The 14,640-nt window shown below is 35.3% G+C and overlaps 3 protein-coding genes across 7 annotated transcripts; 2 read left to right on the forward strand and 1 right to left on the reverse strand.

Moving 5' to 3' along the window:
* The first annotated feature begins 66 nt into the window (after positions 1-66).
* LOC114534170 (solute carrier organic anion transporter family member 4A1-like) lies at positions 67-8,660 on the forward strand. Of its 4 annotated transcripts, XM_028555737.1 has the most exons (11): positions 2,593-3,013; positions 3,172-3,448; positions 3,815-4,001; positions 5,118-5,309; positions 5,472-5,836; positions 5,913-6,315; positions 6,447-6,624; positions 6,781-6,952; positions 7,110-7,282; positions 7,531-7,745; positions 8,001-8,660. In XM_028555737.1, the coding sequence occupies exons 3-11, from the start codon at positions 3,824-3,826 to the stop codon at positions 8,117-8,119; spliced, it is 1,995 nt and encodes a 664-aa protein (XP_028411538.1). In that variant the 5' UTR covers positions 2,593-3,013; positions 3,172-3,448; positions 3,815-3,823; the 3' UTR covers positions 8,120-8,660. The 4 variants fall into 4 exon arrangements, with proteins under 4 accessions (XP_028411530.1, XP_028411538.1, XP_028411521.1 ...); XM_028555729.1 differs by lacking the exons at positions 2,593-3,013; positions 3,172-3,448 and adding an exon at positions 67-162; XM_028555720.1 differs by lacking the exon at positions 3,172-3,448.
* A 4-nt stretch (positions 8,661-8,664) lies between these two features.
* Positions 8,665-10,930, reverse strand: LOC114534198 (beta-1 adrenergic receptor-like). Its single transcript, XM_028555755.1, has one exon. The coding sequence runs from the start codon at positions 10,277-10,279 to the stop codon at positions 9,191-9,193; it is 1,089 nt and encodes a 362-aa protein (XP_028411556.1). The 5' UTR covers positions 10,280-10,930; the 3' UTR covers positions 8,665-9,190.
* Positions 10,931-12,571: 1,641 nt separating this feature from the next.
* Positions 12,572-14,489, forward strand: LOC114536860 (chromatin modification-related protein MEAF6-like). 2 transcript variants are annotated; one of them, XM_028558206.1, is made up of 8 exons: positions 12,572-12,673; positions 13,196-13,308; positions 13,393-13,480; positions 13,577-13,625; positions 13,704-13,763; positions 13,837-13,867; positions 13,950-14,007; positions 14,252-14,489. In XM_028558206.1, the coding sequence occupies exons 1-8, from the start codon at positions 12,599-12,601 to the stop codon at positions 14,261-14,263; spliced, it is 486 nt and encodes a 161-aa protein (XP_028414007.1). In that variant the 5' UTR covers positions 12,572-12,598; the 3' UTR covers positions 14,264-14,489. The 2 variants fall into 2 exon arrangements, with proteins under 2 accessions (XP_028414007.1, XP_028414001.1); XM_028558200.1 differs by having other exon boundaries at positions 13,390-13,480; positions 14,252-14,485.
* The last annotated feature ends 151 nt before the right edge of the window (positions 14,490-14,640 follow it).

The following is a 14,640-nucleotide window of genomic DNA, read 5'->3' on the forward strand; positions in this document are numbered from 1 at the left end:
TCTTAGAAAGACACTAGACTTATTAAATTATGGACAATTAATTTAGTTTTAAGTGTGTCCCCAAATACAAAACCTTTTGTGATTTAAATCGTGCTGTCACCACCGTCAGGAGACAAACAGAGGTTAACCGCCGAGCTAGCAGCACCTACAAGCGCTTTCCAGGTGAGCAAATATAAATATGAAATAAAATATATAACAGTTGTATGAAAGGTTAATCTTTATCTTAATTTAGATATTTTGTTGACTCAATTATTAATCAGGATATTAATCTGCATGCTCGAGTTGTTAAGAAAATGTCACAACGTCAACAATACCATGACTATGAATCCACTACAATCATACTCAAACATATCAATCCTAGTTGAAAACTACATTATGTCCTAGAATGTAATACGATATTCCTTGAAACTGATATTCGATTATTTGTCATAGATTATATCGCGGGTCAATTAATGCCAATTAAAACCGATTCCAAATTTTCATCTAGAGACAGTGTTCCTTGCGTGTGTGTAATAATGATCAAGTGCATGATCTGCGTCAAATGTTGCAATCATGTCTTCTAATTCGGTGTAGGGTTTTATTTGATACTGAGAAATAAATAAATAAGGATTTTATAGTGAATCATCAGAGTTCTTCATGATAAAATATTCCAAGCTCGCAGCGAGGAAGAAGTCGTAGGCGTTTGAAATGGACGAGGTTTCCAGGCATAAACAGCTAAATTTCTTGACAAAATAAATCCAATAACTACAGTTGTATCTACTTAAATTCAATGATTATGACTTGGCAATAGTATTACAGCTGTGTTAGACTTTCTTTATAATCGAAGGTCAGATTGAGAGAAAGATACTTAAGCTCTCATCTAATGGAAATATTATCGCGGAATTAACGTAAGAAGATTTTCCACCGAGATTATAGTTAAGTGTTAGTGAGATTTTCTCAGCCTACAGGCGCATGTCTGCATGGACGTGAAACTGATCTTAAAACCACGAGCATTCTCTGGTATGCCTGATTGCATGAACTTACTTTTTGTGCAAAATATTTATCCGAAGTAAACAATCAGATTTCTATAGTTTTCCATTCAAGAAATTAGACTGGGACCAGAGGTTGCCAGGAACAAGACCTTGGAAAATTAACTCGCTGCATGAACTGATATATTTCGATTAAAATTGAAGGCTGAAGTATGATTCACTCACTTGAAGCATGAAATACGAAAATATGAGGGTCTCATGCTGGTTTTAACCAGACATAAATCTTAACATAAATCTTAAAACAAACAATATAGTATAGCGAGATTTTTGTTTGACGAATAACACGAGCTCCTCAATAAAGTTTTTCACTAAAACTTTCATTAAATTCAAAATAATTTGAAGTTGAAGACTAGTCGGTAACATTTTTTGAAACGTTACGCAAGACATTTGTCTCAGCATGATGAACGTGGCTAAACAATGGTTTTTTATCTTTAACAATAACATTGCTGGCTGCCTATCATAGTTTCGTGGGCAGGCAGGCATATCAGAGTCTCTGCAGTCTGCAGTGTGATTGCAATGCCTGGCAAGAGTGGTTTAAAAGGCTGGATACAAATTTTCAGCTCAATAACCCTGTTTTTAACTTCGTCATGAAGCGCAAACTATTTAGTTTTGTTAAATAATTTATACCCATGCACTATATCTAACTCTGTGCTCAACTGTTTTCTAAATGATCCGTAACATCTTGACCTTAATTCTTAGATACATCACTGAATTATATTTATCATCAATATTGTTGTTTTCGATATGCACATCGTCCCATGCTTGATGCCTTCTATCATAAGCCATATCAGTAAAACTGCATCATCCAAGCTAATGCCTAAAACCAATATCTCAGACAGAGAATCCTAAATGCCAGGAATAATTCATACTTAGTGTCTTTAAAACTAAATTGATTGCAAGTATCTGTCAAGTGGTTTAATTGAGAATCTTCGAGTTGCATTCAGCAATAAATTATTTCAGCTATATTTGTTTTGTGACAGCTGAGTCAATATTAGTAGAAACTTAAGACCAGGCCCAGGATAGTTTAAAAAACAGTAAACTGCAAGATATCCCTTAACTACCACATCCACAAAGAAGAAGCTGAATTATCCAAAATATTCATGTCAGCTTAAAATCATTTATCATAACGCAGACTGTATATATTTAAATAGTAAAAAAATGCAGTCTGTGCTTGGTAGATACAAAGACATATACCAACGAGACTCTGTGGTAAGAGAAACTTCAAGGTGAAGATTTGGTACAATTCCTTCAAATTCAAAGTTCAGGCTTTTGATCCATGAAACATGCTATTTCAAGAAAAGCAAATTTTTCCCGCAGACTTTACTGAACCTCTGTGAAGAATAAATATAAAAGCTGACAGTTGTAACGTTGTTTTAGTTTTATATTACTGGGCAAACGTTTACTTAATGTCGGCATGTTAACAGTCACACAATTAACTTATATATTTAGCGCAAATGGCGTTAAGATGTTAAGACGATTAACTGCTTTAACGCCAAATTTTTACCAGAGTTCGTCACTTCCTAAATCTTCCTATAGGAGTGTTTCAAGATAAATCATTAAAACTGTTTATAATTAAATAACGTGTTGAATTGATTGAATTGTTTTAACGTTAATGCGAATTTCACTGCTTAAGTTGCCAAACAAGAATGATACACAAACAACAAAAGTTACGTAAGAAACTATTCCCCCCCATTATCATACTGGTCAATCAAAATGAAAGGTGTGTCTGGGCATGTCTTCAATACGAGATATTCGAGACATAAGATTCAAATCAATTAACTTGTGCGTAAACCCACTTACGTCAACCTCACCTGCGGTAAAACTCAAAGCCTCATGCAAACCTGTTTACCGTCACGAATTTTAGTCAACGGCATGCAAGTGAAGTACCACCATACTGCATCTCACACCGAGAGATTACTGAAATGAGTCATATATGGCATGGCGTCTATTAAACACAGTCCATAATTTTTTGTATGTTTGAAAAGGTAATTATTCTAAACATGTAAAATATTCTGAATATTCTCCTTATCGTGAAGGTTTTTGCGTTTACAAGGAAGGAAAGATTAAAATTCAGATTAGTTACTGCATCATTACAATGACTAAATCAGTGCATAGTAAGGGAACTTAATAATTTTGCCTGCAGCATTGAAGCTCACTCATTAAGAAGCAAATATCAGCTCAACAATTTCGCGTTGGCATTGTCACGAAGCTGCAAGCGAGCTTGGAGTGTTCAGCCAGTGAATGCTTTGGGTGCATGGACGATACCAGGGATTATACCAGGTTGTTACTGCTCTGGCAAGCAGCCAGTTCCTCTCTGAAAGAACGATAATGCTCATTTGATAGTCCTATATATTTATTGCAAAATGTGGTGAATTTTGAATCATCCACTGGATCTGGGGGACTTACAAAGGACTTAATAAGTACGTTGGTTTTGTCAGAACGGTTCTCAGGCTATCCAACGAAAATATATTATATCTTGCGATCATGCATTAGATTGCACGAGTGAAGTTTAGGTGAATAAAAAAAAGGATTAAATCAATAGGAATGGCTTACTGTGTCAGGTACTAGCGAAGCCCCAAAAGCGTGCATTAGTGCATTTAATAAATAGACACACAACTGGAGATTGTTTTAACACATTTCCCGACGATGTCGGTATATCAGTTTTCATTTCCGACGTGTATCAAAACACAGCGACGATAAAATCAAGTCACACAATTGGGTACAACTTTGCGTGACGATTGTTCATGTTTAACTGAACAGAAATTATAATTTTTGAACTTTTGCAGACCCAAGTTATGGACGAGAAAGAAAATTTAGACGAAAAGGAAGTGGCACCGTTTATTGAAAATTCTGATGAAGAAAAGTCATCTGAGTTGAAATTTGGATGGGGAAAGTTCAGACCAAAATGTTTACAGATTTTTAATGGACCAAAATGTTTTCTTTTCATATTGATATTCTACACTATATCACAAGGTAATATATACATTAAATACAATTAAGTCTCGTAACTTTGTGAATATAATTTAGTCAACTAGACTAGACAGTGCGAGGCTGGTAGTCGTGTGTACGCGCAAGTCAATAAACGCAAACTAGTTATAATGTAGAACTTATTTCTAAACTTATTTACTTCGCCATTGAAGATGTTAGATGATGCATATTGTAATTTGAAATTTATCATTGTGACCAATCGGAACCATCCATTACACTTACAGTAATTTAAAAACTTGGTTAACGGTTTTTAACACAGTGTTTCCACTGACACCTAGTTTCTTTTTGCTCATTTTAAAGACTTATATATACTTATGAAAGTATACAGACACGTAGAAAGATTTGGCTAATTTTATAAAATACGATTAAAGACGTCTTTCTTCGTGATAAACGAGTACAAACACGTCCTCAGCATTTTAGAGAAACTGGATTATTTCACAGGAAACTACATACATCCTTCTCTGAGTACGTCATACCCTTCCTTATCACGGGAATTATGCTAAACACAAGCAGTATTTCTGTCACTTATTTCAATATTTTTGTGAATGTTTAGCGGCGTGCATGCATGGTCCCAGGTGAAGAACAAAGTACAGTTGAAATCATAAAGACACAACATTGTTTAATCTTGATAAAAACAATGATAACTTAAAAAATTGACGTTTAATGATGTTTAAGATTAATGACCTTCGCTAATACGATTCCGGGTGTTTTAAAATATCCCGGACAAGATTTACGTAAATATCGTGTTACGTTTTGCTGCAACACGTTCTGAATGCGACTACTTTATTGACGCGTCAAGAATATCAACATTTCTGTAATTCTCTTCAGTTTGAAGCCTATCCTAAATCTTTACAATTTAACTTCCCCCCTAACGCACGCAAATGATTGACCGACATCAACATGTAACCAGATTTAAAATTGACGCAACACGCAATAAAAATTGGGCAGCCTAATTGGGTTAATTTAACCGCATCCTTCGCATGAGAAGAGTTTTAAAATAAAGGAAATTGCGCAAAAAGTTTTAAAATAGCGCGTTTTTAGTACATCTTTACAGCTATTTTATTTATATTGTTTATAAATCATCAATGTGATTGTTCATAGCTCTGGTGGTCTTGGGTCTCACAACTTTAACTTTACCCAGCATCGAGAAAAGATTTAGTTTAACATCGAAGGAACTCGGTGTTATCATGGCGTCAAATGACGTCACTGCTTTAATAGTCGTCATCTTTATCGGTTTCTATGGTGATTATGGGAACAAGATACGCTGGATCGGAGGAGGAGGGATACTACTGAGTAAGTATGCGCATGACTATTAAGCATTAATGGAGTGATGTTGGAACTTGGAAACCCATTGTGCCAACTTCGTAGACTAAAATCCTATATTTTATGCACGTATTTGCAATAAAAATGTTTGTTTTTAGCTGAAATACGCAAAAATTTCTATCTTTCCTTTAGGTATAAGCACGTTGCTGTATGTTTTACCTCACTTCATGATTGGTGCGTACCAGCCCTCTCTTACAGGCCCTCGCGGGCCATCGTGTTTCAGCGGTAATATCACACAAAGCCTGGGCCAGGGAAAATGTTCTCTAGAGAGTGACAGCCGCTGGTATTACATGGCAATATTCGTATTGTCGCAATTAATCATGGGTGCGGGGACATCACCCTTCTACTCGTTAGTACCCGCCTACCTTGATGAAAACGTCCATCCTAAACACATGCCGCTGTATCTGGGTGCCTGGACTTTTGCCACGTTCCTGGGTCCAGGTCTCGGGATGATAATTGGCGGGAAATTCTTGAGCATCTACGTCGACCTGGAACAAGTAAGATTTATCAGTTTAATATCAAGAACATATTTGGCTATTTTTAACAAATTTGAATCTCGTTTCTATCTTACAGCCCGAAGGTGTCAATCTAACGTCGCGTGATCCAAGATGGATTGGGGCCTGGTGGTTAGGATTTGTAATTTTTGGCATCGTAATCTTCGTGTTTTCGCTGCTGATTCTGGGTTTTCCCCGGGAACTTCCGGGGGCGAAGAAAAAGCGCGAGGAACACATCAAAAAAGGGAATATTAGAAGAACAAAGATAGATCGGAAACCAAGTTTGAGAATAATTATACCAGAGCTGAAAGATCTTTTAACAAATTGGACATTTTTATTCAACACTCTTGGATTAACGGCGACATTATTGTACGTTGGAGCTTTGATGCCTTTCATTCCGAAAATTTTGATGCTAAAATTTGGATTGCTTCCTGAGCAAATTGGTTATATTCTGGGAAGTTTAATGACACCATCAATGGCTGGTAAGGAATATTATCTCAAGCAATCAAGTTTTTAATTGCATCAGCTCAGTTAAGTGATTTTACAAAAATAAAATAAACCGAAAGAATCGTTCAACGCCTAAATCTTATTGTTTAATTTTTCTGTGTTTCAGTTGGTATTACCATCGGCACACTCGTTTTAAAACGATTCTCACTGAAAGACGTTTGCAAGAAATCCGCTCTCTTCATATTCATACTGCGCACTCTCGGATTTATATCTCCGCTGTCCTTTCTTATCACTGGCTGCAATAACATCAATCTCGCAGGGGTCACAACACCGTATAGAGAAATGTAAGTATTCAGTTGGATAGTATTTTAGTATATATACTATTTGCTGGTCTGGTGTCAATCTAGTGGGACTAATTTAATATTAAAATTAGTGAGTAGTGTTGCATAATAAGGTGTGCGCCCTAACTACAAGCAAGACCTATATTTGACTAATTTTAGAAACACAGAACATATTCGACAACCAATTTCATCGAGCAAGTTATCGCTCACAGCAACTTGTAATATGAATTGTAAGTGTTCCCGCAGTCGATTCTCTCCAATCTGTGGCTCAGACAACATAACGTACTTTGATATGTGCCATGCTGGCTGCAAAATACGCTTTCCAAATATGGTAAGTTTTAGTCGTAACGTTGTTCAACCAACGTTTGATTAATAAACTGCATGGTTTCTACAAATAACTAAATGCGAAGGACCAGCTGTTGATTAGAAAATAAAAGTTGTAATAGTTTTGTAATTGTGAGCATTGCTTAATTGCATCCGTTTTTTAGACATTCGCAAACTGTTCGTGCATCCGTGGCTCTCAAAGTTCAAAGTTAGGAACGGCAAGATTTGGCATTTGTGATAACGATTGCAAGAATTTTATTTTTTTCGTCCTACTTCTGGGCTTGAATATTGCAATACAATTTGTTAAAATGGTGCCAGATAAAACTGTCACCTTAAGGTAATAATGCAGTTTTTTTTCTCGTATAATAGACTATATAGCCTGTCTTATCCTGCACTGAATACCCCAAATATCTACTAAAGCAAGATGACAATAGATTAGTGCATGAAGTAATGTATATATATATACATCACTTTCCTTTAATGTTCTAGTCAACTAAGACCTAATGATCTTAGCCTGTCTGAAAGATATCTGGCTGAAAGAGTGCATGGTTTTCATCATGTAATCATTCTGAGTTTTCATTTCAGATGCGTGCCTGATAACAAGCGTGCTTTTGCAAATGGTATACAGTATGTTTTCATGAAAACGCTTGGTCTTCTTCCTGGTCCCATACTGTTTGGTCACGTCGTTGACTCGTATTGCACAGTTTGGCAGGATACTTGTGGTGTGAAGGGAAGATGTTTTGATTACAATATTGATTATTTGAGTTACGCTGTTTGTGTTTTGGGAGTCATCCTAACATGTAAGTATAGAGGAGTGAATATAGAGCATATAGGGATAAATATAGGTAGATGTGGATATGTATGAATACATGTGGGTATTTATTGAATAACCATTGATGTGTGCGGAGAAATTTGGGTAGTGATGGCCGGTGAATGTGGATAGACAGTTACATATAGCGATAGACATGGATGGTCATTGACAGAGATAGACACTGATTGATATGATAGAAATTTACATTTCTGTGGAAGTAACTAATATTATCAATATTTTCTAGTTTTGTCTGCCTTGTTCTACTTTTTGTCCTGGTATTTCTACAAACCAGAAGAATCAGATTGCGAAAATGTTATTAAAGATCCAGAAGCCTTTCAGAACGGCAAAGAAACTAAACTATGATTTACCTCACAATTTACTGAATATATAGTTAGAGTTTGTGTGTGTAAAACATCTATATCACCAGTGTATCTATAATATCTTTTGGCTGCAAGGCAACAACACTCTAGTCAACAGTATAATTCTCACTAGAGACACTAAAATCTAACATATTAATTATTACACAAACATCGTATATCCTCATGCATCGGTGCAGATGTTCTTTCGAGAAAATAACAAAATGCCGATATCATATAACCAGAATTATTGTATATAGTCTAGACTGAAGTATTTCAATACCAAATATCGTTGTAAGTATACTCAAAAACGAAAACTCGTCTTTTGAAAATTCGTTGCCGCGTAATTTTGTATCAATTCAGTATAAAATATTCGCCGCAATTTTTCGCGTTTGCATGCAGGGCTCGTTCATGATGGGTTGGAACTTGAAGAAAGAGAGTCGGCGTCTGTAAAATGAAAACAATTATCCCAGAACTAAATTAACTCAGCTGAGAATACAGTTGTTTAAGTGCATGCAATATGTAAAATTCTGCCTTTAATCTTTACAAAGAAAACTGATAATTACATGAGCAATGAATTTAAGTTAAATATACAATCAATTTCTGTTAAAATGTGACAGAATATTTAGCTCTACGTGACGGTCACTTATTTTTCTAGCTTACAAAAACCTGTAGTGCAAATGCAATTCACTATCTTTAACTAAAACGGATATGTTGTGTCTACAATTACATATATAAAAGTACTCAAAAAGCCAGCTGTCGAAAGGTTTATATCGGCTACATGCATCGTAAATTTAATTTATCTTTTGCATGGCGGAATCCTTGTGCTGCTTGCGGAGTATTCTCTTACAGCGTTTCTCACAGCAAGTTTTAATCAATAGCACAAGGTTGCAAAATTGATTCAGAATTTTTTCTATCTATTAATAATTCCGTAGGGAAAGGCATTTGTAGTCGATCAGTTTAAGTATACAATCTAAAAAATGTATTTAAATGCAACTATAGTGCGCTATTCAAATGAGTGCATAAAAAGAAAATTACACCAATTTATAGGCTTAGCTTTGGCCACTCAGACAATATTTTATTGCGATCTTTCTGCGCGTCTATTGAACCTCGTCACATTAGTAACGAGAGTTCCTCCATCGCTACCGTCGACTCCATTCTTTGGACTTATTCCGAGTAATTGCTTGACTGCTCGTCGTATAGTGACGTTAAACACGATATACAAGATAGGATTAAGAGCACTGCTAAGATTCGTGAGCCAGGCACTAGCAACAAACACTCTGGAAGACCATAAACATTCATAACTTCGTATCATCAAACACATTGAGGTGATAGCATAGGGTATCCAGCATAGGGCAAAAGTCCCGACGATGGCAAGAACAAGAAGAGTTGCTCTTTTCTCTTTCTTTTTACGAGCTTTCGCTTTCTCGGCAGCTTTTCTTTCAGCTTCTAGGTGCACTACATCAATCACTGGTGCTTCGCTCGGTCTGATTGTCATCTTTCGTATGTTTCCAACTTTAACATCCACTTTGCGATTCTGTTCCAAAGCTGTTTTCAAGATACCAATGTTCGAAATTACCATAAACGTAAATGGAATAAAAATGCTGCAAATACAATAGATCAGAGTTGTTTGAAAACTAATCCTCCAATCAGCCACACAGATATGATTAAAACGATAAAAGGAGTACTTGGAGATTCCAAATGGCAGTAAAGCAAAAAGAATAGATATTGCCCATACAGCTCCGATTGTTGTTGTAACTACAGAAGGAGTTATCCATCTTTGATGGTGAAATGGATGCCTTATTGATAGGTAACGTTCAAAACTAACAAATGTCAAAGTCCATATTGAAGCCTCGCTGAATAACACGAGTACAAATCCATGAAACTTACATACTGACACGGGAAATGCGTAATCAATGGTGATTGAAGTTACCAGAGACAGAGGCATTCCTAGTAGGCCAAAAAGGAAATCAGCGCAGGCCAAGTTTACAACAAACGCGTTCGTGAAGGTTTGTAAAGCATGATGTCGGTAGAAACAAATAAGAACAACGGCGTTGAAGAACACCGACAGAATTATAATCACTGACATAGTGAACACTTGGACTACAGTGTCTGCTGCAGTTTGATCCAAAGGAGGTTCTGATTTGTTGGCAGGCGTGTTATCCATGGCTTCGTTGAATTATAGTTTCTTCTTCGAACCAATAACCAAAGAAAACAAACGATATCAAGGATATAGCCCACGTTAGATTATAATTACCACGCCTGCAAAGATAGTTCTTGTATACGGGCACTGTTCGTCACGATTGGATTAGATTAATTGAAGTGTGTGTAAAAATGCGTCTTCTGTTCAGCTTTCCTTGTCAGACTAACTACTCAACTTACTCAAGTTTGGATGCACTCTGCTTTTCAATTTCCACTCGGATCCACTCGGCTTCTTAATTTAATTGCAAACCTCTTAAACTTTTCTCAACTGTCACATAATAACTCACAACGAAAAAAAAGACTTTTACACAATTTATTCCTGAATGTTGAAGGTTATTTCTTCTTTTTCGAGTACAATACTTGCCCTCAGTTCAATATTTTTATTCAAAATCAACCTGTCGTTGCCACACGTTTATGCGAACAACTGAACTAACAGAAATGTCGAAATGTATCGTTGCCTAGCCACACCAAATGCTGATTGATTCTTCCATTAAGAAAATTAAATGCTAAATGGAAGCCACTTGGTGTGTCAGCGTGCTCTTGTCTGAAATAACTTACATCAAAAAGCACAGAACGTGTATGAATAAAAATCTTGCTACTGGTTTTCTGGATTGCTTTTAAAACCAAAGAGTCCATAAATCAAGACATCTAGCTTGCCGTTCGCATTTCAATTAAATGTTTGTCAGCGATTTTTCAGCAGCTGACAGGCTGCAGCACTATGGACTAGGGTGTAATTATAATTGTGCAAATAAAAAGAGACGAGCCAATGTGTATTTGCGAATGAGAAGCAAGAGATGTGCCATCCAATTATACAGGAAACACCGGATGCCGAAAATAGCCAACAGGTCTTCATTATTTTCGCAATAATAAAACGTATATTGATCCCAAGAGGTGTTATATTAAATCCACCTGTGAATTTGCTTAAATTTCACCGGTAAAATTAAACCTTGAGGTGTAGTAATATATATGAAACTGCGAAAGGTAATTTTCAATGCATATGATTAAGCGTAAATTACAAATTACAAACCAGACAACATCTGTAATATCTAACGAACAAGATGCGTAACGAAATGACCTTTTCACCGCAAATGTTTAGTGGGCAGTTTTTGAAGTGACTTGTAAATAAAAGATTCAAGTATATTCATAGTTTTTATAAAGAACGTTATGTCGTTGTGTCATAACATGAGATTTATCATGACTCGTTTAATAATACATCATTATCAGTAATCATTCAGAAGCCCCACTGCTCACATTATTTCAACTGAACTTCTTGTAATCCGGCACTGCATGTGAGCATGATAGTTGTTAGAAAATGCTGCTGATTTTTAGAAAATTGAAAATAAGACTTTTTCATTAACATCTTTTCGCAGGCATGCAGCAATTAGCTTGTTTTTCATTATTAATACGTGAATGAGGCAAAAACCCAACATCACAAGAACTGCAACTGATTAATTTCAAGTTGGAACCGTGATAACTTTTCAATATCGGCAGATTTTTTGTATTTATATAAAGCTAGGAAACATGGGTTCTTGAAGATAGTCATGGCTTTTGTGCATCTTTTTCAGCTCGTCTAAAGGCCATATAACTTAATTGGCATTCATCAAGACAAGCGCCGTTCAACACATATTGTCTTAATAAATACTGCTTTATTGCGGACATGCATCGGGTAATCATATATCAAATAGAAACGCTCTACACTGCAATTTGAAATTAATGTTTCGAGCATTCATTCATCCTATTAAAGACCCTTATCCTTCTTACTGTAGAATTTAGATGAAAAACTGAAAATTTAATCGGGTGAACTTAAAAACTGCATCTTTATCCAAATGAGGTTTATATGAACATTTTATCATGATATTTGGAAGTTTTATCATTTCTTGATGATATAGCGGCCAAATTAATACTTTCTCCGTTTGTAATTTAATTTTGGTTGCTCGGCAGCAAATACTTTCAATATTAAATCTTCAAAACAAACTTTGAAATTAAGTAATTTCGACAGTAAAGGTGAATGCATTCAGGCGAGATTAATAGAACCTAATAGTAAGTGAAATACGGAATTGGATTAGGACAACTGCTTTTTTGAGAACCAAATTGCTTCTTAAAATTTCTCATCCCAATTTACCTAAGTGCCAGAAAGGTGCAAGACTTTGCTCCCTATTGTTAGTTACGAAGGATAAGGAAAGTACTTCGAATGCGCATGCACTATCAATAATTAGCATATAAACCGTCGTTAGCCGGCCACTGCCGAGTGCAATCCGATTGCTGCTTGAGTTCCTCTTCCAAGATGGCGACCGCTTCGAAAGCGCCTGATACGAGGCAAGAACTTGCAGATTTAGTAAAAAGACGCCAAGAACTCGCTGTAAGTTAGCTTAAGAACGCTAAAGATTAGTTAACGGATTGCTATCTTTGATTTAGAGTAGCATTTGACTTGACAGCTTAAGTTTTTAAGTAGTTATATATGAAAAATATCAAATGAAATTTCTTAATTATGATTTTATTTAAAAGTATGATTAGTATTGATTAATAGTTTTAATACAGACAATACCAGTTAAAAAAATTCAAAAAATTTGTGTTAATAAATGGTGTCAAGAAATTCATCTACATCTACAGTGTATTGAGTCAATATCAAAAAGGAAGTTGACAAAAAATAATGAAATTTATTATTAATTTATATTTAATAATAGAAAATGATTGACATATGTTAGTTTCAATCTACTATGACATCATTGTTACTACTTTGGGCATGGCATGTGTATCCATTTTCAACCAAAGTGTTTTAATTCTTTCAAAACTAATCCAACCCTCGACTGCATGAAGAAGTTGCAGGTGATATGTTGATTGAAAGAGATTTATAAGTGAGGCCTTCCCTATTCCATTACAGGAAAGCTTGGCTAACTTGGAAAGGCAAATATATGCCTTTGAAGGGAGCTATTTAGAGGATACTCAGCAATATGGTAATATTATTCGTGGATGGGATAGACTTATGACAAACAAGTAAGTATAATATTTGCTGGACTACATGGTCATTTTTTTGTAAAACTTGCAGGATACTATGTTATGTAATGCATTTTATAGCAGGAGTACTTCAACAAAGTTGGAAAGAAAGCATAGAAAATTTAAGGATGCAGAAAGATTATTCTCTAAATCATCAATTACATCGCATGCAGTAAGTAACCTAGTTGTTGTTAAGTATTTAGCATCATCATAGTATGAATTCATCTTAGTCATCGACACTAAACCTATGTTTCTTGTTTCTTTGAAGGCTGTTCAAAGAGGTGGAATGGCGGAAGCTGAGCCCGAGAGAGTGCTTAGTAAGTAGAAATTAAAATAGAGAAAATTAGATTTTGATGAATATTGCATCTTAGTATGAAAAGTTTTTTTTATCTTAGGAGAAACAGCAGCAAATTTGGAACCATTGCAGCACAACCATATTGGAAAAGTACACAAAGGTAAGATGAAATAAAAAATATGCTCTAAGTGTTTGTGACTTTGTGCCTAAAAATGTTTTCACCTTTTCACAAGCATCCCATAAGAAGAGGAAGAACAAGAAAAGGTAAAATTATGAGTTGAATCCAAATCTTCAGAACCACATCAAATTGCTTAAATAACCACTTTTCGTCAATTGTTCTTTTTAGGATAGAATTCCGGGTAAAGAAAGAATCCCAACGAATGGCAGAAATGAGTGCTGGAGAGGTTCGTTGAACCAAAATCCAAGAATAATTGTTACATAAACTAAATATATGCACTAGGAATTGTAAACACTATTTGTCATATTAAATTATATTAAATAATGCAAGGAATGTGTTTATCTCAAGAATTATTACATACTGTGCCTCTAAGATATTCCCATGTGAGACATGTACCTTGCATGTCACATTTCTCTTCTAAATTGTTTTTATCTGGGGTATGTTAACCATCATTCTGTTTTAAATACTAGGATGATGACTGAATTCTACAACACACCAATGAAAATAAATGACCTTTGAAACACCTGGAGAAGAATATTGTTTTGAAATTTGTCAACATCCTGCAAGTTTTAACATATAGGTTTCAATGTATATTTTAGCAGTAATATGTAGGATTTAACTCTTTTTATTTAATTCTATCGAATCTACCTTTTGTATAAAGTAAATAAATTGTAGCATATACAAATTCAATGAACGAGAACAATTTTCATTTTTTATTTCTCTTCCTAACATTGTTCAACACAAATAACAATGCAGCCACTGAAATATACAAGCTATTAAAGGCTAGGCTGTTTGTCCAAAGAAAAAACTATATAGTTTCAAAAGAAGTCGACTTGAAGAAATTGAAGAGAGTGTTAGT

The sequence above is a fragment of the Dendronephthya gigantea genome, unplaced genomic scaffold (assembly GCF_004324835.1).
Source record: "Dendronephthya gigantea isolate DGI-Jeju-01 unplaced genomic scaffold, DenGig_1.0 000002F, whole genome shotgun sequence".
Taxonomy (NCBI): Eukaryota; Metazoa; Cnidaria; class Anthozoa; order Malacalcyonacea; family Nephtheidae; genus Dendronephthya; species Dendronephthya gigantea.

Excerpts from the sequence above, each read along its gene's own strand:
- LOC114534170 (XM_028555720.1), top strand. Across the intron at positions 7,283-7,530 it reads GATAAAACTGTCACCTTAAG|ATGCGTGCCTGATAACAAGC; the intron begins GTAATAATGCAG and ends TTTTCATTTCAG. Across the intron at positions 7,746-8,000 it reads TTTGGGAGTCATCCTAACAT|TTTTGTCTGCCTTGTTCTAC; the intron begins GTAAGTATAGAG and ends AATATTTTCTAG.
- LOC114536860 (XM_028558200.1), top strand. The coding sequence starts at position 12,599 with ATGGCGACCGCTTCGAAAGCGCCTGATACGAGGCAAGAACTTGCAGAT. Across the intron at positions 13,309-13,389 it reads GATAGACTTATGACAAACAA|CAGGAGTACTTCAACAAAGT; the intron begins GTAAGTATAATA and ends TGCATTTTATAG. Across the intron at positions 13,764-13,836 it reads TATTGGAAAAGTACACAAAG|CATCCCATAAGAAGAGGAAG; the intron begins GTAAGATGAAAT and ends CCTTTTCACAAG.
- LOC114534198 (XM_028555755.1), bottom strand. The coding sequence starts at position 10,279 with ATGGATAACACGCCTGCCAACAAATCAGAACCTCCTTTGGATCAAACT.